Raw genomic sequence first — 25353 nt, 5'->3', positions numbered from 1 at the left:
GAACTATTATTAAAAGTACTAATCTGGATTTAATTGAAATAGACTCTCTTGTGGAAAGCAGATACTCTTTGCTGGTTTTTTGTAGCCATTATCAAGTTATGACTATCAGACATCTTTAGCAACAACCAAATTTTTCCTTTACTTCCTTACGTTTAATTGCTTCAATATTTCCTTAATTACTCCCCTGATTTCAAGACTGGCCATGGCAGTCTTTCAGCATTTCATCCAAGTTTCTCCCTTATGCTGATTTAAATAAGTTTTGGTTATCAGAAAGTTGACTGATTGTACATATTAAAAGTCTTGGGTGTCTAGCTCAGAAATTCTCTCCTTTGTAAAAGAGATTGATTTTCAGCACAGAAATAGTAATGTCATTGAAATTCATCGTACCATCAAAAACTGCTAAAGAAGTGTGAGAGCACATTAGCCACAAATGGTACACACAGACAAATTATTGTGGAATGAACAATCTTAATTTTAGTTTATCATACCTTTTCTATGTTTGGTGTTGTAACTCTAAACTTTGCGATAATGCAGTTTGTAGGGGAACTGATGCAATATAAACCTCTCCCAGCTTCTTTTACAGAACTGGTCTTTTGCAATAGGTCAGATGGAAGGCACGAAGTCACTTTTTCTCAGAATCTTTGCTAAACATTTTTGGTTGCATTTGGAATCTTTATTGGACGATTTCCTAAGCCCCATTTTGCTTACAAAACTTGTATCAGCACCTTGTTATTTCGGTTGTAACTTCTCTTTTGGAAAATCATCTAGCTGCCTAAGATATACAGGTTACTTAAATTTCCTATACCTCCACAGTGATGTCTGTCAATCTTTCAAACTCATAATAGTCAAAGTAGCTCTGTTTCTGTTCTGGTGCACCATTAACCCAGTTGGTGTAGGAAACAGTGCTTCCATCCGTCCAAAGAAATGTGAACTCTTGGTTGATGTCATTCAACCCAATCCAAACATCACTTGTGGCATCCTTCAAATGATAGAAGAGGAAAGCTGGAGGGAAGCAAAGATTTTTTATTAAGGAAAGCTCATCATGACTGACTTTCCCCAAAACAGGGAAAATGTGCAAAAGCCCAGAACTGGGACACTACTAAAAGGATAAGATTTTCCACTAAAGAGCCCATCTGCCTTTTAATTAAATGTTTAGATAAGCATCCCTTCCCCACCATGTATGCACAAGTAGTGTTTCAGCAAATAATATTGCCAGTGAGAGAGACAGAAAATACAGAATTCTGTTAGTTTGAGAGACTTGTGCAACCACACTCAAAACACAAGGGAAGTTTCATGAAAACTGAGCAACTGAAAGATCTAGAAACACATTTCTTATATGTAATAATTTAGCTATTGCTTTGCACTTTGGAGTTAAACCATAAATTGACATGGATGATAAGCAAGTTTTGGCAGTTAATCCCATATTCTATAGTGGACAGTGTAGCAGATCCTTTAGCTAGAACTTAATATATTTTTCTTTCAATAGAGCTCATATACGTACCTTGCACATGTTCATTTGGTATGGTAGCCAGGTTTCCTCCCAAACTGATACAAGCATCTCGTGCATCATGCCACATGAGCTTTCTTGTCGTATTGGAAGAAAATATTTTGAAACACTGGGAAAAAAGTGCAAGCACATCTTTCAAACTAGCAAAGATTGGAACTGTAGTATGTGACTAATATCAATTACATATGAGATGTACATTTCTCCTAAAAGAAATCAGGGCTAAGATAAGTGACAGAGGTCAAGAGTAGAAATGTCTACCCAGGCAGACACACAAACCCACTCACTGCACAAGGTGTAATGCAGGAGTCTAAATCATTTGAATTGATTGTAGTGAGGTCAAGTACATAATTCCTTTTCACATTTTCATCTGCCTTCCTCCTGCAATAATAGAGGGATCATTTGAAATCAAGAAAATTTGGCTTTGGGTGACACAGCTGCAGGGAATGATCTCTACTGGGCCTTGTCTTGCTTCCAGTGACTGTAGCTACAACAGTTCATCCTGCCAAAGTTCTGAAATATCCTTTGGCACATTGACCTAATATTTTGAGGATGCAATAGCAACACAGTGTACATAAAGTAGACAAAATAACCTTTTGTAGACAGAGCTTGAACTCAAATTGGTACAAATTCTTCAGTTACAGCAATGAGGACTCCCAAACTATGTCTGAATGAAAAGCTATAATCAAAACAATTGTAGTTTGCCTTCATATTTCTGAACTCAAATACATTATGTCTAAATCTTTCCACCTGAAAGTCTCATTTTACAGGACTGACCATTACAAATTTCCATTTCTATCATAAATTCATAAAGGAAGAGAGGAGGTTTTCTAAAGAAGCAGCAACAGTGTATTTTAAGCCTGCACAAACTATGCTCTCTGAAATCTATTTAGCAAACATCTACTTTTACTGTATTTCTCCATGAAATTAAATGTATATAGTCAGCTCCAAAAAAGCCCAGCCAACGAGGTTGCACATTCTGACTAGATAATTGCTCTCCAGATTTATGTTATAATCATTAAAAATATGGAGGTTTTCAGGATTTTTTGTTCAGTTCCACTCCTTTACACAATTTACTGAAGATACATATCAACATACCTTGTTGCCAAAGAAAACCCAATTTTTTGGACATCCTCCAGGAGGCAGTGGTGAAGCAAACGTTGAATTAATAGAACTGTTATGTTTTTCACATACAAATTTATTGGAGGAGCCACAGTTTATGTCATTCCACAAGCCTGAAATAAATAAATTGAATAAACAAGTAAAAATGTTACAGTATTTGTAGCAATAATTTCTCAGGTTTTTGTTTTGTTTTGTTTGTTGGTTTTTTGGGGTTTTTTTTAAGAACAAAATTTCTCTATTTTATATTTCAGGCTGCAGCTTGATCTGAAGGCAAAGTAACTATGGCAGCTTCAAATAAGACAGCTCAAGCTCTAATAATAGCACTCCTTGTACTTCATTTGAACTTCCTGACCCTTCTGCTCCTCTTTCAGGGCTCTCCACAGTGTCTATTCCTATTTATGGGTTTATATATTTATGAGTGTGTATATATATATATTATTTGTTTGAGCCATGGCATCATCACATTGTAGGCAGCAGAGGAAATCTACCAGCAAGCAGCTTTAAAAAGAAAATGTACCAGAAATGGATGATTTAGGAAACATCAGATCAATCTAAGGGCATAGTATGGTCTTCAAACATACATTATGAAATACATGCCTTCTCCTGGGGGCCAACATCTCAAGTTAATAGAATGTTAGCTAGGGATTCAGTTTACAGATTAAAATACTTAATTTCAATTGTTAAGATTTCTAAGCTACTACAATGGTCAATAGAGAGACAGGGCAGGATTCATTTGTCTAAACAGAGGTGTCTAGACACTGTTTGAGAGGCTATGCAAAGTTCCTGTAGAGAGCTAACACATATGACATAAGTTTCTTTGGGAAACTTACAGTCAGATGGGCTAACTAGAACACAGCAGGTGGCTACAATCACCTGCATGCAGGCACTTAAATGCTGCACTTGAGTAAACCGAACTGCTCTTCAGGCAACGCTGACTGTGCAGGTGAGATCTCCATTTGACTATAGTGAGATTTCAGAGCTGTAGCTCGCACTGCAAATGCAATCTTAGTGCCCCCCTTGTCGTCCACTTCAGTTCCTCACATGTAAACTTCCAGTATCATCTGAGATAAGCTCAGGAATGCTGAGCCATCCATGGGAAACTGGTAGATACGGAGGGGAAGGTGGGATATCTGTCCCTTTCTCAATCAACAGCTAAAGAAGGAGGGATGCATCTCGATCAGAACATATGTCTATGTTTAGAAAAGTGAATCTTGTTCTTTCTGTCTTCATATAAAGCCAGAATTTCAGGTGGGATTGCTGAATGAACTCCTTATAAAACATAAATTGAGAGATCAATATATATATACTAAATTCTCATTACCCTCAGTTACATTACAGAAATAGAGCCAAAAGGAAAACTTAGCCCTAGGTGTTGCAAGAAATTTACATTTCATTGTACTTGTAAACATGCAAGAGGGTCTTAGGTCATTAGATATATTTGTTTATTTCCTCACTGACTTTCAATTCTTTTGAGTTGACTACCTTCAACTCCCTGATCTCCTGTAGCTGTTAGAAGCGTTTTCTTAAGGAGAGAAGACAGGCCATTCAACTTTCTACTCAAAGAAGTAGAGAAAAGCCCTGTAAAAAGGTGCAAAATCAATCTTATAAATCCAGAGGGAGAGATCTGCATTAAAGTACACATGATACAGAAATCTCCCCATGCTAAGGACATAGACTCTTCCATGACTGGTAGTCCCCATGACTGAAAACAGTTAATGCACTGTGTTGGTGGAAAGCAATTGCAGAAAACAGCTACAAAGATTGTGTGACAGCTGACAGCAGACGTTTGACAGCATCAGTTATAATCCAAGCAGGGACAAATAGAATCTAATAGTTTTGCTTTGTTACTTACCATGCCCCGACAACATTACCACACAATTTTCCTCATTATTTGCAAAGTTGGGTTCATTAGGAGCCCAGGCCACATAAGTTACTGGAGTCCCATCTATCCAGCTTAAAGAAAATAAATGCAAATAGTTATTACACTTCAACTGTGAGATGATACTTCTAATTAACATCTCAAAAATAAGAATATCCATGAGCATTAATGGGAACTGTTTAAAACTGGAAGGACTGTTAAAGATTTTCCTCTCTTTACCTAATTATTCTAAGTTGAAGCAATTTTTGTAAAATATTGCTGGTTGTAAAATAGGAAAAATAATACACTAAGCACATTTTCCATTAATGGGCAGGATTGGTATGACACCATTTAATAACAGAAACTATTTTCAGTTAGCCAGAATACATAATACAGATAAAAATACAAAATTTTATTTAACTTATTCCATTGTATCCCTACTTAATATTATGCTTCTCAGTCTGAGCATTCCTGACGTTTTCATAGATGCAAACAACAAAGAAAAAACTTTTCTATGGATTTTACCCGAAAGAAAAAAACCTTTATAGGTATTTATAAATTTCTATTGAGTCTCATGCCTGTAAATTAATGGACATTTTGTAAGCTTTAAACCCACCATTTCTAAAGTACCAAATTTGATATTTTTTTTCCTTTATGTTTACATGCTTTTTACTTTAATATATTGCTATTGAAGGAAAGAGAGGTTGGCACTGCATTTTGATCAGTGTTTCAGAATACAGAACAATAAGTCTGAACCAGGAAGAAAATTCAGCTCTCCCATCTATCTCTTGCTGCTGCTGATACACTTGATCTAAATAAAGAAGATGCTCACTGAATCCAAGGAATGCCCTGTCTCCCTAATTTGTCTCCTTAATCAGGAGGTTAGAATTGTGTACTGACCCAGTCACTATCAACTTGTCTCTCCCCACTCCTCTTCTACACACTAACACTCTGTTATTGATTTACAGACATTCAACAGTGGCATTAAAATAGAAAGGTTAAATTCAGATCTCCTCTAACCTGTTTCAGGTCAACATCAGAAGCATGTTGACCAGCAGATGGGAAGATAAGCAGTCTATCCTGCTCTTCAGGATCTTTTACTATAGTTTTGAGTGTATTTGCATGCAGGTGTTTTCAGAATACTTGATTATGTTTCTGTAGTGTAAACTTCTGCTGACTTTTCTCCTGAAACAGGAGTTTGCAGAGACTGACTTAGCCATTTCTGTCAGAAGCAGCTTTTGTACTCCTTGTCCACATCTTCCTAACCCTGGGGGACCTCTCTGAAACTATGATATACAGATGAAAAACACAGGGCACCTAGGCCCTATGCTAGAATGTTTTAAGTGCGTATGTTTAGAGGTATAAAATTCAGCATAGTGAAGTATCACTCCAATTTATGGGGCAAATCTTTGAAAGAAACTTGAGAATATATGGAGAGTAAAGCTGTCAAGCCTTTCTTTGGGTAAGTGCTTACTCAAGAAAAAAAGATTCTTTTCCTATTTATTTTTGGTGAAAACTATCAGACTTCAGAATATCCTAGGACTATTCCATTTTACTTTGTACAAAGTATGTGGAACTGCCTTCAGACCTTGAAAATAACACATTCAGTATGTCCAGCTACATAAAATATTGTATTTCTTTCTACATGTTAAAAGATGCACTGATCATCTTAACTTACCTGAACTTTTTATCAAGGCTCACTTTTAGACCAATGAAGTATGCACTTGACATGCTCCAGTATTGATCCTAAAGCAGAAAGACACTAATTTTAAAGAAGGACACTTAGAAGTAAAACAAGCAGAAATGGATACACTGTTGATTAGGCTCACAGAGCAGTCACTGAAGTTGACAGCAATAAAACACACGCTTGCAGTTAAGCACAGCAATGTAGTTATATTCTCAGACACAGAAATTTTTATCTGGTCCATCAGAGCTGAATCCTGCAGCACTGAGGGCCCTTCGGATAGGGTAAGAAAGATGCAGATCTTGGGTCAGAAACTGGTATTCTGCTTTCATTCCTTCTCCAAGGCTACAGCACTGTCTCAAATAGACCTCAATTCTCCCTCTCACACCAGCTGCTTCCCAAGACAGCACAGCTGGTAACTTCCCACATTGCTCTTCCCAACAGCCTGCCTCACTGCCTCAGCACAGACAGCACAGAGCAGGAGGGACCAAATTCCATGGGATCAAAGGGTGCATTTTGGGAGATTTCACTAGTGAAAATGCTGACAGCTCTACTTCTGAGACACATTTTACATGCAGATTGTCACAAGAATTTCTACTTTAGGCTGTCTGTTTATAATGATTCTTACATTTTCTTTTAGCACTCTCTTTAAGAACCTTCTCTCACTGTTACTATTAACAACAGCTAGGTCTGCAGAATTCATCCTGCAAAACTCTTGGGCTTCTTCCATGGAGACCTGTTCTTTGCTGATATAGTAAAGCTTATCTTCATATATGACCCATCCATCTGCAGTGGTTTTGTATGCTGGAAGATAAATAAGGTACCTTTAAATTCTGTCTCAGTAGAACACAAAAGCTTATTTTAGAATAACAATTCTAGGAAAGAACTAATGAATAATAAGATAAATGTACACAAAGACCTACCGAATGTGTCAATTGGTTCAGATTTTAATGGCACTCCTGCAAAAAGAAGAGAATAGAATCTCTGTAGAGTGTTTTATGATGTGACTGATTGCAAGCAGAAGAGTGAGGAATAGAGCAGGATTCTTCACTCCTTTACCATTGACTAGAAAGCAAGCTTAGCCACGCATTTCAGCTACATATTATGTAATATGCATGGTCATCTTCTTTTAACTTTGTATCATAAACTGTGCTTCACATCAACAAAGTCATAGTATTAATTGAATCACATTTCTGAGGAGCAAGGCAAGGAAAAGTAAATTTATTTTTGACATAAATTAGGATGTGTAAATAATCCATATGTTTGCAAGGGTTTAGTAGATGCAAAGTTTTTGAACCTGTAAGCCTGTAGGTAAATAGATCTATCTGAAACACTTTAAACTCCTTTACTGATCCATCAGTAGACATTCCATAATTCACCAGAGGGGTATTATTATGAAGAAGGAGAAAATTTCCACTAGATTTACTTTACCTCTATCAAAAAATTATCCAGTGCCAAATATTCAAAAGGAATATGATGCTCTCTATATATATGTTATGTGTGTGTGTGTGTGTGTGTGTATATGTACTGTGAGTTATTTCTGGTTGTGATGGAAAAAAACCCCTCTGTTTTGTTGTATTTCCAAAAGCAACTGAATCCTCAAGAATGCTAAAAGATAACCTGGAGCACCACAAAGTCTTGGTGTACAAAGATATTGCATTTGGCTTTTAGCTTTACTGGTGTTAGTGTAAAAACCATTATTGTAATGAATACAGTACAACTCTTCACAACTCTTTACCTCCTACATTAAAAAAAAAAAAAAAAGGCAAATGCTTCTTAATATTCAAAAACTTTGCATCTATTAAACCCTTGCAAACATATGGATTATTTATACATCCTAATTTATGTGAAAAATAAAACTATTTATTCTTATCATCTATCATTTAAAAATCACACTCTATAATATGTTACTCAATGCTCCCCATTTGGGTAAAGCAATTCTTTAAAATTTTGTGTCTTTCTCCAGTAACTCAGAAAGGAACTGCTTATTAAAGTTTTTTAAGCTTCTTGCCTAAAGAGATCTACCTTGTTTTATTTGACAAAACCAGTCAAGCTGTTCTTCACAGATCGAAAGAGACCATTGTTCAGAAAAAGTCCGATCATTGAAAAAGCCACAGAACTTGGGTCCTCCTGAATTTCTTGAGCTATCATCCCAGTCTGTGTATCTAACCTATAGAAGAAATCAGCTTTGTTACTCTTTCCATTTGTTTCAGTAGTTGTACTATTCAATCGCAAACAGAAACAAACTGGTTTTGTCTGGAAGATTATGGTTTTAGCTAGAGGTGGAAATTTAGGGAAAGCAAGAGGTATAAGAATTTTACAGTGGGGCAATAATATCAGTAATAAAATAATCAGAAGATCAGTCTGTCTTGACATGGTGGGCTTTTTTCCTTGTTTGTGCCTCAAGCCCTAGACACAGACAGAATAGAAACAGGCAAACGGACTGTTCCTACTGAATTTCACAGAGTATGAACTTAACCCCAATGTCACTCATGCTGATCGTATGCAGACAAGGTAGTTTTCACTTCATCAGTTGTGACCTGGTTCAAAAACACATTGTCCAGCAGCTGTCTGGCAACAGTGACCACATCATGCATCAATTCAGCATTCACTTCTTCCCTTCCCTATGGTTAATGAGGATGGTAGTGTGACTTCTGGGAGGGAAGTCAGGTCCTACAAACCTGATGGAATTACCTCTGAAGAAATTACCATCCAAATGGGAAGGGAGACCCATTTGATACAACCTACTTGGGATTTTCAAGAAATTCTTGATAAGGTTGCCTCCTGAAATTTCTATGGAAACTAATGTGAACAGGATAAGAGGAAAGGTCTTTGTTTTTGTTTAAAAAAAACCAAAAAAAAACAAAACAAAACAAAAAACACACAAAAAAAAAAAAAAAGGGAGAGAGACTAGAGAGTAGGAATAGAGAAAGGGTAATAAAGAGTGAGCTCCTGCAGGAATGTTTCCCACAGCTCTGGATATCTGCATGGGCTTAAGAGATGCCTGGATAAATTCATGGAAATAAATATATTAAGATTACAGATCTGAGCTCCAGCCCTGAAAGACCCTGAGCTATCACTTACGGGGGGATGCAGGAGAATACTGGAAAACATGCTTGCTATTTGATTAGTTCTTAAGATGTTTCTGGCCACTGCCAGAGACAGGATACAAGATCCAGCATAATGAATTTGTACGTTCTGACATTTAGTGTTCATATTACCTTCTTGGAACAGAAAATATGTTGGAGTGCTGCACAGAAAGCCACAGATTCTGATGAGATACAGATGATTTCCATGTATTAAAAGTTTTGCTGGGATATTAGTCATGGCAATGTAGGCTAACAGCCATGAGCATGTTTGCAGCATTGGTGTTTTCTTCGCTGATGACAAAAGCAAAAGCGCAAAAAGTACATGTACAAACCCCAAAATATCTTAAGCAAGCAAATATGATGGAAAATTAAAATACTCACTGGAGAGCCATCACTCCAGGCAAATCCTTCATCTGGATTCAAAGAAAATATACCAAGCCAAACTGTTTCAAAGCTACAGCGAGTGTCACTAAGAGAAATTACAGGGCAGAGTAGTGTATCAACAAGCATCAACACAAAAAAACCCCATACAGAAATATGTAACTGAACTTTCCAGAGCACATTGTAAAACCAGTGAAGTTGCAATAATTACCCTATTATCTTTGGTGAAGGGCATACATATGTTCTTCATAGAAATATGTAATACTTCTGTGGTTCAGTGGCAATGGCTTAGTTATCAGACTTAATATTAGTACTGATCCTGTATTTCCATAATGTTCTATTTACTTAGGGAAGGCCTTCACAGATTCAGAACATGGTCTCAGCATTGACTACTTCAAGGTAGGTCAACAGTAGATATACTTGCCATGTTTACCATACTAAAAATACCAACAATTTCTAAATTATATCTTGTAATCATGATACTGGTGGATGTTTTAATTTTTCTGGACACAAACAACACTTTTTTTTTTCCTGAAAAGGAAAAAAACATTATTGAGTAGATAAATTTCAAAGTAACAGAGGTTTTTTTAATTTTGAGGAATCCATACTGTTCAGAAATCATATAAGATCATTCATAATAGTTTATATGAGAAGTCTTTTAAATCTGGTAAGATAAAGATACAGCAAAAACTCACCGTATTGCTTTTTTTAGGAATGGCATCTCCTCTTTACTGTTAATGCTGACCAGATCTCCTCCTATTTGTCTGCAAAAATCTCGAGCCTCAAACCATGATTTCTTTTTAGTATTTGACCTGTGAAAACACTATGGAGAAATTACTGTCAAAACACTGTGGATACATTACTTTAAAATGCATCGTACATATGCTACAATAATAAAATAAAGAATCATAGACTTGCTCACCCATAAGTGAGATTTCATGCAAGCCAAGTGAAAGTCCATAAGAGAAATGGCATTATCTACTCTGTTCGTAAAATTTTTGCACTAGAGTTGCACCTAGTTAGCGCAGTATGATGTCTAACTAGTTTAAGAGAGAACAAGCACAAATTTGGCCAAAGTTAAAATTATGATTTAGGGATAAAGGAGAAAAAGCAAATAGCATTTCAGCTGAGTGTGAAAAAAATTGAAAAAAAAAAAAAAATCCCGAAGGAGAAGGACTCATTAATTCAATAAAATTATAAGAAATTTTAACATCACACAGTAAGTTAGCTCATTTCATTTCTGCGTGACCCCAAATCAGTGTTTGCAAATTACCCTCATTGCTTGTTCAAACCCTTTTTCTGTGTCTGCTCAGACACAACTAAGTGTACTTCAAACACAGGTTATCTGTAGTTTTGCATCAGAAACTCTGAAACAAATGTCCTTCATAAACACTGGTTTAATTAACTTTTCATGAGACTTCTTATGGTTTGTTTCAGGGGGTAATGTGCTTATTTTATCAAGGTCCAGTCTTGGACATGGTGCTGCTGGAGGATACACTTCACTGTTTCTCTGCTTCATTCCCTAAACTCTCAGAGATCTCAGACAAATACTGAATCTTTGTACAACCTAGTGACCAAAACAGATACAAAGAGCAACGTCAACAGACAAGCTTTGCTGATTCTGCTGTTTAATACAGAATTTTGACATTGTTCTTTCAATAATTTTAATTTGAAATTGTTCCTTGTCTTTTTGTTCTTTTCTTTATGTCTTTCTGGGGCCTCTATGTTTATGTTCCTCTTCTTCTGTTTCCTGCTCCAATTCAATCAACCCCTGGGGCACAAACTTCCCCATTTTCTTTCCTGTGCCTATCTCCCTTCCCTTGTTTTTAGTCTCTTCAATTTCATCTTTCTTCCTTAGTTTCTCCCATCTTATGGATACTTCACTGAGAAGAATCTTTGGGGATTTTGGTCTTGCTATATTCCAATCTCAGATATTGCAAATCAAAGATGTCAGTTAATTTCTCTTTCTTTTTTTTTTTTCTCCAAACTAAGCAGTTCGAAGCCCTTCTTCTTACAAGTATATAGGCACTTACTTTAAAACAGGAGCCTCTATGGTTGTTTGATATCCAACCTTCAGGGCATGTGGGGACCAGAGCAGTCGTTGGAACAGGTGGAATTGTTGCACCCTGTGCCCACTGCTTACAGATATATTTTTGCTTCGACTCACAGTCAAGAACATCCCATAATCCAGCTGCAGTTCCAGTTCTCATGGCTACACATCCTGGATTACTTCCTTTATGAGAAAAAAACAAAACAAAACAAAACAAACCCAAACATATTGGATGTTTTATAAAGTGTGAATTGTTTAATTCTTTATTAAAATCTTTGAGCAGCAGTCAGTCACTTCTTGCCACATTATAACACTTGAAAAGCAAAGTTATATTTTACGTATTTTTCACACAGGCAGGGTAGTATTTTCTTTTTGAGGAGGCCATGATCCTTTTAGGATCCCACTTTTTTTTTTTTATTTTTTTTATTTTGAATGTCCTGCATAATTAATTCTATGGGTAGAAGGTAAGGTGGGGAGGGAGTTTACAGTAGAATCCTGTGGTTTTGAGTGACAACCTCATTTCTACTTACATTACACAGGTCATTACAGGACTCTGTTAATGAGCACTCTTCCCTGGCAAAAAATAGCTCCCATAAAAAAAAATTCCACCTTCCATTCAGTACCTTTTGATCAAAATTTTTATTCATGTAAGAGCTTTTCTGTGTTAGGTCAGATTATCTGAAAGGCTTTCAGTAACTGATATAGACCACTCTGACTAGATTTCCCTTATTCATATGCTTTTGGCTCCTTTGGGAAGCTCCAGGAAATCTGTGAGCATGACTTCCTTTATAAAAGCGATTTTATGTATCTTTCCCACTATATCTTCTTTATTACAGATTCAGCTAATTTACTAATGACTCACTGGTCTGTATTTCCTCATATGTTCTGGAACCATTTTAAACGTTAGCACCAAATTTGTCTTTTTGCACTCCTTAGCTTTAACAAGGCAGCTTTAACAGGTAGTTACACATTAAAATTAACAGTTCTTTTAACTTAATCTTAACAGCTCCTGGACGCTTTTGCAGCCCTGCTTAGTCCTGACTTCAGGTCATCTATTTGCTTCATAATCTACTCTGTCGATATTTCATCTTGAAATAGACTCTCCAACCACATCATCACAAAGGAATTTTCCAGCACAGAGAGCCTACAGAAAGCGTTTTTCTTTACTGTTCCAGACTGAGTGTCGAGGAACGTATTTAGTGCAGGTGGTTCAGTTTGCAAGCGGCAGTGACAGATACAGATTGAGCTGTGGGTGGTGGGAGCCTGGGGCAAGAGGTCATGATCTGGCTCCAACCCTTTGCATACCAAAGGGCACAGGACACCGGGCAGGTGAACAGACATTCAGAGACACAGCAGGAGCCCAGGGCTACAGACTTCGATGCATTTAGACTACAAGGGTGAAAAAGCCCAGGGTTTCCTTTGCTCAGGGGCCCTTCCCACAGACACCCAGCTCCAGCTGTTATTTTGTTATTGCACCATGATTAACTTGTTTTTAAGGACTGAGACATCTGAGACTCTGTTATGGGAAACCTGGGGTCGAGCCAGTACAGAAACCTGGTCTGACTGTGTGAGTGTGGGGTGTGTAGCTGTGGAGCGGCCTCGATCTGTGCTTAGGTGGTGCAATGTGATTGCTAGAGTGGCTCCTGGGGGTCAGACAGGGAAGATTCCTTAACATGATCTCCAAGTGCTCTCTTCATACTCTGATCATCTACTGGCACTATAGACTGCCTGGCAAGCTTTCTTCTCGTGGTGTTTACTGAAGTTTTATTAGTCTATGTATTTTGTAATTTTTCAATGTTTTTATTTTATAATTTTGTAACCTCACTGACTGTTTTCAAGAAAGTTTTCAGACAAACGATCACTGAGAGCAGGTTCCCTTATGGCATTGTGAAATCTTGTTTTCTGTGTTTCTGCACAGTATGAACCCATGAATGTGATTTTTTAGGTAACACACATAAAAATAATAATGGTACAGTGATTTTTGATAGTATGAGTTTGTAATTCTTGACTTAAATTCCGTATTACAATTGCTCTTTTTCAGAATCTTCTCCCAGACTAACTTTTCCAACAGAGGGATGAGTGTGGAATAGTCTCAGGACCTGTTTGTAACTCCTGTTATCTCCCTGTGAAGATGGGCCTAAAGATTAATCTTATGGGTAAATATAAAACTGCAGCTCAATTTTTTCCCTTTGAAATTAAAAGATGGAATTTGAGAACAGCCAGATATTGTAAAAGATACTGAACGTTGAAAGCATAAAATTCACAGGACACTGCCACTGCAAACCCAAACAGGGACCATGACCTCAGAGAGCAGCTACCATCCACCATCCCAGCACCTACCAGGCATTCCTGCGCCCCAGTGCGTGAAGGAGGTCGCTTCACCATTGGCCCACCTGAAAGTGCCTTGGTTCTCCACATCAGAGAGGCCGAGCCAGAAATATTTCTCCTGTCTCAGCCCAACAAGGCTAGTCAGATAGGCTTGCTCATACCTGTAAAAGGGATCATAAAGACACACATGAAAACAGGCATTTATCCAAATCCTACCTGCCTAACATGATGATGAATTCTTTTCTCCTTTTCCTTACTTCAGACTGAGGGAGAAGGTCTTATGATAGGATTCTGATTCCATACAAAAAAACAAAGAAAAGCAAGACTTTTTTGTTGTTCAGCTAGAGACCTCATCTGTTACTTAGGCAATCTGGTGTTTGACATGTTGCCCTTTGTAGGAATATTTCATATGATATAAACTTTCTGTTTAAAAGCCAAGGAAAACTCATTATCATACCTACTTTCAACTGTGGCCAAATAACCTTCTTTTCCTTCACAAGTGGTGTTTGCTTCTGAAAATGTTGCTGGAACATGTCCAATAAAATAGCAGTAGGTCCCATATCTTCTCCAGCCCTGTAACATGATGTTAGGATTTCCATTCAAATTTTAAATAATTTTGATATCATGTATTAAGTGAGCTATGTTATTTAAAATTGAATGAAGCTCAGTAATCATGAATAATATGCTTAGATACTTTTTGTAGTGAAACTACAGATTCTAAGAAGTTTTCGTAAACTGCTATCTGAAGTTTAATATAACTGAGTGAGGGAGAAACTTCACAATAAATAAAAAACATAAAACTTTCTACATAAATAATATAAATAATATACACAATTCAAACAATTCTACGTGATTCCCTGACAAGGTACTTATTTCATCTGAGAAACTGATGTTCCATTCTTATACACTTACTTTTTTGCAACCTGTGTCAATAATTTCCTTTTCTTCGGCTATTTGTGAAATGGCCTTTCTTTTACAAATGTAGCCAGCTTTCTTCTCACAGACAGAGTCTGCCCAATAGCCATCCTGTGGCAGGACAAAGTTTGAAATAGGAATAAGATAAAGATGAATAATCTAAAGAAGATGAACAATGTGTTTCTTTATAATTGAAACTATAATTCTCTCTTTTAATTTTCTAAACATATATTTTTTTTCCTTATGCAATTTCCTTAGATGATAACAAAACCAAATCTGCTCATATTCAGTGAAATATAGACTGGGCTACAGCAGTACAGCCATAGGTCATGTTGATAAGAAAGGAGGAGGATGAATAGAGTTGGTTCCCTGTTTTGCAGGGCCCTGCACAAACAGCTGTGCAATGGAATAGCAAGTGAGCAAGCATAGAGGAGCCAGCAGGAATCATGGATCCCCACAAGCCACCATTATCACCAGAGGAAAATGAGAGAATGTAGTCAAACTACCTTCAGAGACCTGTTTTAAAGCCCTAATTATTTAATTTTTGACTTTCAGATGTACTTAAAGAGAAAAATTCACCAATGATGCAGTAATGCTTTTTTTTTTCCTTTTTTTGAAAGGTCGTATTTTAATCTCATCCTTTTTTGCCCACATCCCCTCTTCCAGCCCTAGCTGTTTTCTGAAATAGTAGAGCACATCAGTCTTTTATTAAGATTTTAGGTTAAATATGGAGGTAAAATATGTATTGGGTAATGTCACCTGGCCTTTGATCAGTACACAATCTTCTGGCCTGTTGCTTGTGGTGGATGGCTCTCCCAGGTGCCATTTTGTGTATGTCACTGGGCTACCATCAGTCCATTCAAAATACATTTGAACTTTACGGTCGTTCAGACCAATCCACAGCTTGTCTGTTGGCTCTAAAGGGTGGAAACAGAGAACTAGATAAGACCTCGGAAACAGATAAGACTTCTTATTCCACTGCAACCTTTTCACACCACCATCAAGCTCTGGACACATAATTCCTTTCATAGATTTATGAAGCATAAAATTATTTAGCGTGTTTTATGATAATTTTATAAACTAATATTTTGACATGGATACTAAAATCAAGACAGTATGCTTTGGAAAATTAAGCTGTAAAGAAATCCCTGCACTGGATGAAAAAAATTTGGCTCCTCTTCCTCATAGCAGTGGGAGTAAATTACCAGCCTAATATTAATACACTATGGTGGTATGATAGAACTGTGTAAATAGTAGTTACTTTTTAGGTTCTGTTGCATTGGTCAGATTCTAAAATACTGGTTCTATGTTACATGAAGTGTGAATGTTTTAAGCTTCTTTCATCAAAATGAAAAAAGCAGAGAAAGATCTTAAGCACAGCCTCCCACCCCTAGCTCAGTTACTTAAGCAGTAAGGAAAATCAGAGTTTTGACAACATCCAAAACTCAGCTGGAAATCTCAGTTCAGCTGTGTGGTGTTCCATACATGCAGAAAAAGGCAAGACACCCTGGAAACACTCACTGTACCCAAGCCGAGACACCACAAAGCTGTGCTCCTCAATGTTTCGGATGCTGGCCAGGTGACTCCCTTGCTTCTGACAGGAGGTCAAAGCTGCTTCCCATCCTTTGCTCTCCCTGAAGATCTTGTAACAGTGATCTGCATATGGCACCCACCCACCTGGGCAAGTAACAGGCCCAATGTCACCTAGGAACAAATATCAGGGCTTTAGAGGAGTTCAAATGCCATGCAAGGGACATAACATTAAAAATATTTTCACTTAATCTGTGCAAAAGTTCTAAACTAAGAATTGTTTTCAAAAAATTCTCATTAAAAGGAAATGATGGATGCAAAACATACTAAACATAAATGTGATTCTAAATATGGCAATTTTTTAGCTTGGAAAATTAAAGATCTTTAATACAAATAGTATTTAATACAAATTCTAAGGTCAGTCATATGTGTATAACAAATACACTAATCTATTATTTTTACCACCCCCTGTATCACTTAGTATTTGTCAGATAAATCTTGCATTATCTGCACCTAACATAGAAGGGTTATGAATTTTTAAAGGATTAAGTATATTGATGGAGTAAAAGTCATTGAGACTGATTTATATCCAGGTGCACACACAGGGACACACCAATAGGGAAATCTTTATACTCTTAAAACATCTTTTTTTATTTCAGTGGTGTCGATCTTCCATCACTTCTGCGGAGACCCGTGAGCTTGCTAAGCTGGCTGACCACAAGTTGTGGGGAATGACTTAGAGCCACATTGTAAGTTCTCCATCTTTCTTCCTTTTGCTGATTTTTACTATTGTCCCTCTTCTGTAAAAGGATTTTTGGTTTGTTCTCCCCTTTGATGGTCAGCAGTGTGTGTATTTAAGGGGGAGACCTGAACATTGAAATATGGACAGAAAGGACTTGCTGGACATTCTTCACTTTTATCTGTTTCATTCTGTGTGTTATGGGACTGGAGATCAGACTAGAAAGGGTGCAATGTTTTTAAAAAGCAAACTAGACAAATGAGAAATAGTTTCTATTTCTAATAAAATTTTTCTGCTCATCTTTGTTGATATGAATGCCAAGTGATTCAGGTAACAGCTTCTACTCTAACTATCAACATATATCAACATACCTGAAGAAACCAAGGTAAAGTTCTTTTTCTTACAAATGTAACCAAGTTTCTGATCACATTCCCAATTTTGCCATTTAGCTTTTGTTTCAGGATTCAAAACTGCACAAAGTTTTCCAGATTCTGGAGAGGGGCTCCCTTTGGGAAAAGTACAGGAAAAAGTGAAATTTTCTGAAAAACAAATAGATCTCTAAGCTGTAAAATGCACAAGGACAAATAACTCCTGGATGAATCAGAGCTCCAAAGGTCATGTCTTTCCTGGCTTTGGTAAGAGTTGAGGTAGGCCTCTGGTAGTGGGCTTGACTGTGTGAAATGTAGTAGGTAAGTTATGTAAGTGGATATGAACATGTAAACTCCTCATAGTTTTGTTGCTGGAGTCAAGAAATAGAAAACCAAATATTTTAGGGACAGACAGTGTTGCTTTCACAGCTAAAATATTTTTTTCCAATAGTTTCTGGCTTATATTGCTATAGAAAACGAGATTTTTCTAAAGCTAAAGCAAGAAAAGCTAAAATACTTATCTCATGGCATATCTATCTGAGAATAAAATTTACAGCAGTATTTGAGATATGTATATTTTCTCTTTGGAAGTACAGAATTAAATGAAGTCATATATACCTGGAGCCCAGTTTAAGTACTGGAAAGGGCTGCTTCCAACCCACTCCCATCCACTCCTCAAGTCCAGTCTGTTGAGTCCAATCCATAGTGCAGAATCTGTACCTTCAGTTAATTCTAAATAACAAAAGGAAGATACATTATTTTATAAAACACTTTCATATTAGTAATAGTCACTAATAATGTTTCTAGGAAGACTTGCAGTTATTAAACATCTAACTACAAATATCTGCAGATACTGAAATACTTGGTAAGTTGAAATATGCCAAAGCTTTGAGTACTGTAAAAAATAAATAAACATAAACTCCTTCTCTTATTCTCTCACTAATGCAAAATGAGACCAGATGATATGCACAGAATATATCCAAAATGAAATTACTTTTGTAGAATAGGCTAAATTCTACATATTTATTTAAGTACAACATCTATTTAAGTAGAAATATTGGTACTGTATAAGTATAAACTATAATAATAAATGTCTTGGAAGTTAAATTCATCCTTAAAAAGAACAACAGATAGTTCCTTCCATACTATTCCTACAGCAATTCACAGATAGGTAAAGCTACAGTTTAGGATCTATGAATAACTGATATTTTTCTTTGCCAAGTGAGTGAAAAAAGCATCTGTCAAACGGTATTTTATAAAAAAAAAACATATTTCCTTTGTCTTAAAGAGATATCTTTTTTATCAATTTTTTAAAAGTTTCTTTTTGACCAGAAGAGAAATTTTAATTTATTTTTCAGATTTTTTTTTCCCCATCCAAAAAAAAAAACCAAAAAACAAACATTCAGTGCAGTTTTAATATAAGATAACATTTGTAAATAAGAAGTCAAGCTGTTACCCTCGAAGGATGCTGGAATACTTTAAATTCTGTGTAAACTTGGCAGCAATTTTGATGTGAACTTGCAAATTCTAAAAGATTTTGTTTTCTTGCCTAGACATATTTAAGTCAAAATCATACTAAATAATCCTTAGCTGTTATGATGGACTGAACAGATCCTGAATCTAACTCAGGGCTTTCTTTACTGCCTTACCTTTAAGGTATGTTTGTTCATGAATGTCTGTGATACTCAACAATTCTGCATTTTGCTGCTGACAGCTCTTCCTGGCTTGGTGCCACGTGAGAGCCGAGTCGGAGTTTATTTGGTAGTGGACATTTGTTAACAGGTCTGTAGTCCAGGTGCTGTCTTTATCTGCGGCGAAAATAATTACATTGGGTGTCGTAGTAACTTGGTAACAGAAAAATGAGTTTTGGGTTCTCATTCTGCATGTCTTTCTCCTTAAATATCACCTGATCTATTCTTTCAAGAGCACTGAAAATGTTATGAGCAGATGGGGAAGGAACAAATTAAGGCCAGTAAACTGACAGGTAAAGCTGGCCTATACTGCCTCCTGTTCCATGAAGATACATAATTCAGGAATTACCACAAGGGAAGCAATTGCATAGGAAAATATATTGCAGGTAGTGCTGTGGCAGAAATCCTACATAATAACTTTAAAAAGGTGCGCAAACTCTTCTTCTCTTTCTGGACAGCAGTTTCCACTGAGAGCCGTAAGTACCAGCTCTAGACCTGAATTTAGCATCAAAACAATTCTTGAATGAGTCCCATTCCCTTGTGAAGAGCTTCTGGGTATGTCTGTCACACAGCAGTGGTGTCCTTGCAGCAACCTGGAAAGCGTATTCGACTAGGGATTTGTACCACACCAAAAGCCCATTTTGAATCAACTGGAGTAAAGGAGAATTCTAATAATAAAAGACATAATGTATAACAGGAGCAATGGGGAGGAATACAGGGGAAATATGAGATGCATCAGGTGGAGTCTTCAACATTGTGAATGCAAAGCTCCCCTGCCAAGAACAAGGCCATAAAGGGAGATGGAGTGGGAAGTGACCACAGAAATGGAAGAAAGTGATTGAAGTTGCAGAGAAATGCCAGGCAGACGTCAAAAGTTGTGGAAAGACTACTTCCCAGGCAATACAAATAGAGCTTAACAGCATGGATAAAAGGACACATTCCACTTCAGTAAAAATAAATATTCACACAAGAATCATGCAGATCAAAACATTAACTTCATCATTAATCTTTCTACAGTGCTCATTTTTGTGCCCACATCCCTCAAATGGGAGTCCCTCAGCGAAGGGTCGTACAATGGTGACAGCGCACATCCTGGCTGGAACACAGGGAGAGTCTCAAAATTATTTTGTTGCTCAGCAGCACCCCACAATTAGTGGGAACTGCATGCTGTTTTGTTTTACTCTTCAACCACATTTTTTTCCACATCTTTAAGCAAAATGTTATCTCCTTGCATAGAGACCTGCAGGATGCGGCCAGCAATACATCATACATTAAAAAAAAATCCTTGTAAGCAAAGAGTTATTATAAAGGTAGTCATATTCTGCTAGTGCTGGTTTGCCAATACAAAGGGGAAGAGGTGTGGGAAGAGGTAACTTACCTTTTGATGGGCAGAATCCATATCGCTGGTCCGTGTCGTAGTCGGCAGTGGTTGCACACCAGAGCCAGCCATCTGTCCGGCCAGCAGCCGTGCACTCCGCATACCACTGCTCATGGTACAGGAAAGGGAACACACAGGGAGCCCCGAAAGCATTTCCTAGCAGTGTAAACGTCTCTGAGGAAACCAAATTATAACTTCAAATGAAAAATAACAAAGAAACATGAACAGTCAATAAAGTAAAGCCTAGGCTAATGGTTGAATTGCGTCTCAAAGTGTTTTCCATGGTTTCTTTCCCATAGCCATAAAAAAATTCATTTCAGCACTTTTCCAGACTTAAGCTGCTGACATATGCTTTCGAGCAGTGTTATTCTGATGTAAAGTAATACTTCATAGATGAGGTCCAAGATGCTTTTACAATCTTAATAAGTCTCAAGACCTCCACTCCAAAATAATTCTATTTCAAACAATGTTAAGATTTATATTACATGTGCAAGAAGTCCCGATTCACGGAAAAAAGTAAACACAGGTTACAATATCTATCTTTGGTTTCATTCCAGTGACCATTTAGGTATCTCACATACAGTGAAGCAGCTCCCACATGCAAGGTTCAGAGTTCAATTTTCAAATATCCTGTGGGGTGGTTTTTTAAATGTTCATTCTGGATTTGGGAAAGCCATACAGAACAATCAGACTTCAGCTGATTACAAAGGGTAATTGCACTGGTGTTTATAATTATTTCATGAGCATCCTCATCTGCTGAGTCACAAAAGCCATTTTTTCTCCCCCTCCATCGGTACTTCCAGACCTTTCTCAGCTCACCCACACTGTGCTTCTCTCATGAAGATGTAATTTCACATCCATGTGGCTGTATAAGATACTTATCAGTGTTTATACATTTTGTTAATAATGTAGTGACACAGGATGGTGAGCAACAGTGACTTTAGAGAATACTTATACATAGTATAAGAGTAAGTACGCATATACACAAATACTAATAATATATATTTATAAAATATATGGAGGGTTCATGTAATGTTGTAGCTGTAAAACCTACATTATATAAGTTTCTAATATAGATTGTACAAAATGGTACAAAATTTGTACAAAATTCCTAAATGCTGTTCATCATTCTTTGTTAAGGTCTTCAAGCAAACCAGGTAAAGGGTTTTTTAGCTGTGAAAATATACTGACAAAGAGACATAACACCTGATAGCCAGTCAAAGCTACTCAGAAGCCTTGAAACCATTCCAACTGGCATGATACTGTGTCAAAGTTGATGAGGAAGATAAAGAATAGATGAAGAGATGGTCTTTATGAGACCTCCAACTCAAATTCAGGAGGTGTGTCAGAGACGTGGTGAGGGTGGTACTGAGGAAGGGACAGTTTTGGAAGTGGGTGTAACAGTATTAAGTAATGCTTTGAATTGGTAATTAGGTAACTAAATAAAAGCAAAAGGTTTTTATAAGTCAGGCATGCACACTTTTGAAGAAATTAGATTATCATCCATCCAACGTCATAATAAAAAGGAATGCTGCCTTTTAAAACTCACAAATCGAGTCTCAGGGGTTTTCTTTTAGAGTTGATTTTAGGCATTAATACTTAAAATACTTGAAATACTAATGTACTATAATACACAGACTAAACTATTGTGTGTATATAATACATACTTGGACATAAGTATGACATTAAATTCAATGCTAAGTCCTTCAGTACACTGATTTTCTAAAACTGGTGGTCACTGAAGGAATCAGAATAGTCTGATACAAAGATCTGAAACACTCTAACACTCAGAAAGGAATTAATGCAAAGCATGAAAGAATCAATTTTCTGTACCTTCATATCCCTGCGAACATAAAACATCCATGGCCCCATAGATCTTCCACTGATTCATTGCACTCAGCCCCTTCTTTAACACAACATTATCATGCTCTTCATTGCCAGGACTGAAAAACAAATCTTCTCCTTGGATTGCAAGGAGGCTTTCATTTCTGCATTCCCACCACTGGAGTTGACTTGTTTGATTACATGGATGCAGGGTGACCATAGCCTGATCCATCTTCATTGCCACCCCCAGGCAAAATTTCAGTTTCACACTCATAAGCTGATGATCTGTGATCCACCTAAACTTTTGTGATTCATTGTCTTGATGGCAAGTGGCAGTTCTAACTGACTGTGCAACAGATGCCTGAAGACAGAGCCTGTTGACTTTATTATATATTAAAAATGTTTCAATGTCTGTAAAAAAACACAACTTAGTAAAGGGTTAGTATAGTGTATACGTCATTCATATGAACAAGAAGTCATTGCATTCATTAGATAAAAACATGATATTCTTCAACAGAATCCAGTCAATTCTACTGATTAAAAATAAATAAAGTTGACTATAGAACATGTGTGTCATGATTGTATGTCTCCATACTGTGGATCAGTGGTGGGCAGCAACAGAAGCAGAATGGAGCACAGCTTGTTGGATTGATTTTTCTCAGCCATGAGAACTCCCTCAACCACACTGCTATTACCATTAACCCGTTTCCACCTGTCCTCAGATGCATGGCCTTGTAGACCTCTGATCTCTACAAACTTTCCTCACCCTGCCAGACCTTACAGGTTTCCTAGTGGGGACACAGCCATCTTTGCTGAGCCATTTGTCTCCCCACTCCCTAATCCAGCTTTCCTTCCCACCATATAAATGTAGGTGAACCCCTCCAGCCTCCTCAGGGGTTACCCTGGGCTCCTCAGCCTTGCTGACCTAGAAGACCTGTCATGCCTACTATTAGCCATTGAATATAAAACCAGGAATGACATTGGGAAATCGATCACAATCTGAGAAAATAGCAAGGACTGGGGAGTAGTGGCATCTGACCGCCACTTGCCAATGTGGAAAGGCTGGTGGAAGTTACATGGTAACCTGTACCAGATATTGGGTCCCTAGCTCTTCTCCAGGTAGTTTCTCTGATCATCTTTACAGTGTCAGCTTCAAGATAAAGTAGAAGCAGTGGAACTAATTTCAGTCCTGCAGTGAATATCAGCAGCAGTAGTGAACCATGCCTAAGAATTTGCTCTACTGCCTTGGGGTGTACTTTGTGACCCACCTGGTAGTATTTCCTTCAAAAGCTTGTGGGATTCATAGCCAGTTTTGGTCCCTGATACATTTTGTGATCACTGGGCTTCATATTGAATTAAAATGTATTTAAAAAGTTAAAGACATTTCATTAAAAAGCCAGCAAAAAAATTGAAATCAATTTAATTGATAACATACAGTACACTGAAAATATTTATTCTGGCCTGCGGTGGTACCATGTGTGATTAAGAAAAAATATCACGTACTCTGAGTCAACCTGTAACAGTTTTACTCAGAACTCAGAAGGTGAAAGGATTTAACCTTAAATATTCAGTTCTGCTAAGATATCTGTTTACACCTACAAGAGAAGTGCAGCTAAAGGGATAGCAGTAGTGTTACCACTGCAATTCCACAATAATTTTCCTACATTTAATCCAATTTTATTTCACAAAAAAATTACTCCATCCACTTTAGCAATGCCAGTGAATTCAGTGAGTCTGTTCAAAACACTGAATGAAAATAATCCTCTTTGTAAGCATTAAGTCTTTCTGGATTGCACAGCCATTATCTCTGACCATCTAAATGTCCTACAAATAATTTTGCATTTCAACAGTCCTGAAATTTTCCTGCCTGATTTTGCTAACCATTACCCAGACACCAACAGCTCAAAAACCAGAACACAGAGGTAAAGAATTAAATATAATAATAAAAAATTTAAATAGACATTTAAACATATCTCATAATTTTCTTAGGTCCAATCTTCTGAGGTTATTGAAGTGATAGTGCCACTACATATTAATAAAGCCATTAAGAATTGAGTCTCTGCTTCCTTCTCTAGCCATTTCTTTTTTTCTATTGGATTCTTCCCTTGCCTCTTGCCTGCCTGCATTGCCTGACATTAAGAGGTTCCCCATCCCCAAACTAATAATGTACATATAGACAATGCACCAGAACCATGACACCCAAAAAATGCCAGAGGACTGGAAGCACTTCCATGGGCACTTTCACAGGAAGTAAACAAGGGGCACTTACCAGGCAGCTGCAAAGCACTGTGAATGAGAGAAAGAACAAGCAAGAATCCGGAGAACATAATTGCAAATGCTGTTTTCTTCCCTTCAGAAAAATCTGGGTGATGAGAGTTGCTGGCAATAAAGTCCTGCCGAAACAAGGACAGTGTTTATTCTCCTCAGCTTTGCAGGCTGCATGGCAGAAAGCTCCGAGTGCTAAATAAGGAAACATTGTGTCACATGCCACATTTCAAAACAAGACCACACAGCACAAATTTTTCCCTCCAAGAATAATGGCTTCTCACTGAGTAGGAAAGCAGGTGGCATGCAGAAGGTTGTCTCTCCTGAAGGGAGAGCTGGGGAGCTCATGGAATCCAATCAAATATGAAATATTAAAGACAGAAATTCAGCCCTACCTTTTAAATCTTACACCTTATGTACACAGAGAAAAAAATACCATCAGGAGAACACACCAGTCTCATATTTTCATGTGTGAGATGAGACAGGACTGAATTTTAGAGGATTTAAGTGCAATTCCCCCTGCAGGATATTATATAAATTTCTGCCCTTCCACAGGAGTTTGCTATTGACATACTGACCTTCATTTCTACATAAATGCAAGTAGGAGACCAGCACCCAAAACTACTC

At 37.2% G+C, this 25353-nt stretch overlaps 1 protein-coding gene across 1 annotated transcript in view; it reads right to left on the bottom strand.

The window, feature by feature from the left end:
* Window positions 1-24834, bottom strand: part of LOC114062461 (macrophage mannose receptor 1-like) — a 32251-nt gene extending 7417 nt beyond the window's left edge. The window contains exons 1-22 of the mRNA XM_027893864.1: window positions 24731-24834; window positions 22471-22872; window positions 20638-20811; window positions 19218-19376; window positions 18187-18300; window positions 17572-17706; window positions 16453-16635; window positions 15691-15848; window positions 14929-15042; window positions 14474-14589; window positions 14029-14177; window positions 11672-11871; window positions 10334-10461; window positions 9639-9726; window positions 8194-8338; window positions 7092-7127; window positions 6797-6972; window positions 6163-6230; window positions 4479-4579; window positions 2603-2739; window positions 1502-1616; window positions 806-1002 (exon numbers count right to left, since the gene is read on the bottom strand). Of these exons, the coding sequence (XP_027749665.1) occupies window positions 806-1002; window positions 1502-1616; window positions 2603-2739; window positions 4479-4579; window positions 6163-6230; window positions 6797-6972; window positions 7092-7127; window positions 8194-8338; window positions 9639-9726; window positions 10334-10461; window positions 11672-11871; window positions 14029-14177; window positions 14474-14589; window positions 14929-15042; window positions 15691-15848; window positions 16453-16635; window positions 17572-17706; window positions 18187-18300; window positions 19218-19376; window positions 20638-20811; window positions 22471-22872; window positions 24731-24788 (3153 nt within the window). The 5' untranslated portion in view covers window positions 24789-24834. The remainder of the gene's footprint in view (window positions 1-805; window positions 1003-1501; window positions 1617-2602; window positions 2740-4478; window positions 4580-6162; window positions 6231-6796; window positions 6973-7091; window positions 7128-8193; window positions 8339-9638; window positions 9727-10333; window positions 10462-11671; window positions 11872-14028; window positions 14178-14473; window positions 14590-14928; window positions 15043-15690; window positions 15849-16452; window positions 16636-17571; window positions 17707-18186; window positions 18301-19217; window positions 19377-20637; window positions 20812-22470; window positions 22873-24730) is intronic.
* Between the last annotated feature and the right edge of the window lie 519 nt (window positions 24835-25353).

The sequence above is a fragment of the Empidonax traillii genome, unplaced genomic scaffold, assembly GCF_003031625.1.
Source record: "Empidonax traillii isolate 1590-97213 ecotype Southwest subspecies unplaced genomic scaffold, ASM303162v1 scaffold409:size521033, whole genome shotgun sequence".
Classification (NCBI taxonomy): Eukaryota; Metazoa; Chordata; class Aves; order Passeriformes; family Tyrannidae; genus Empidonax; species Empidonax traillii.
The sequence above is the reverse complement of the archived record's forward strand: the minus strand, read 5'-3'. Positions and strand labels throughout refer to the sequence as shown.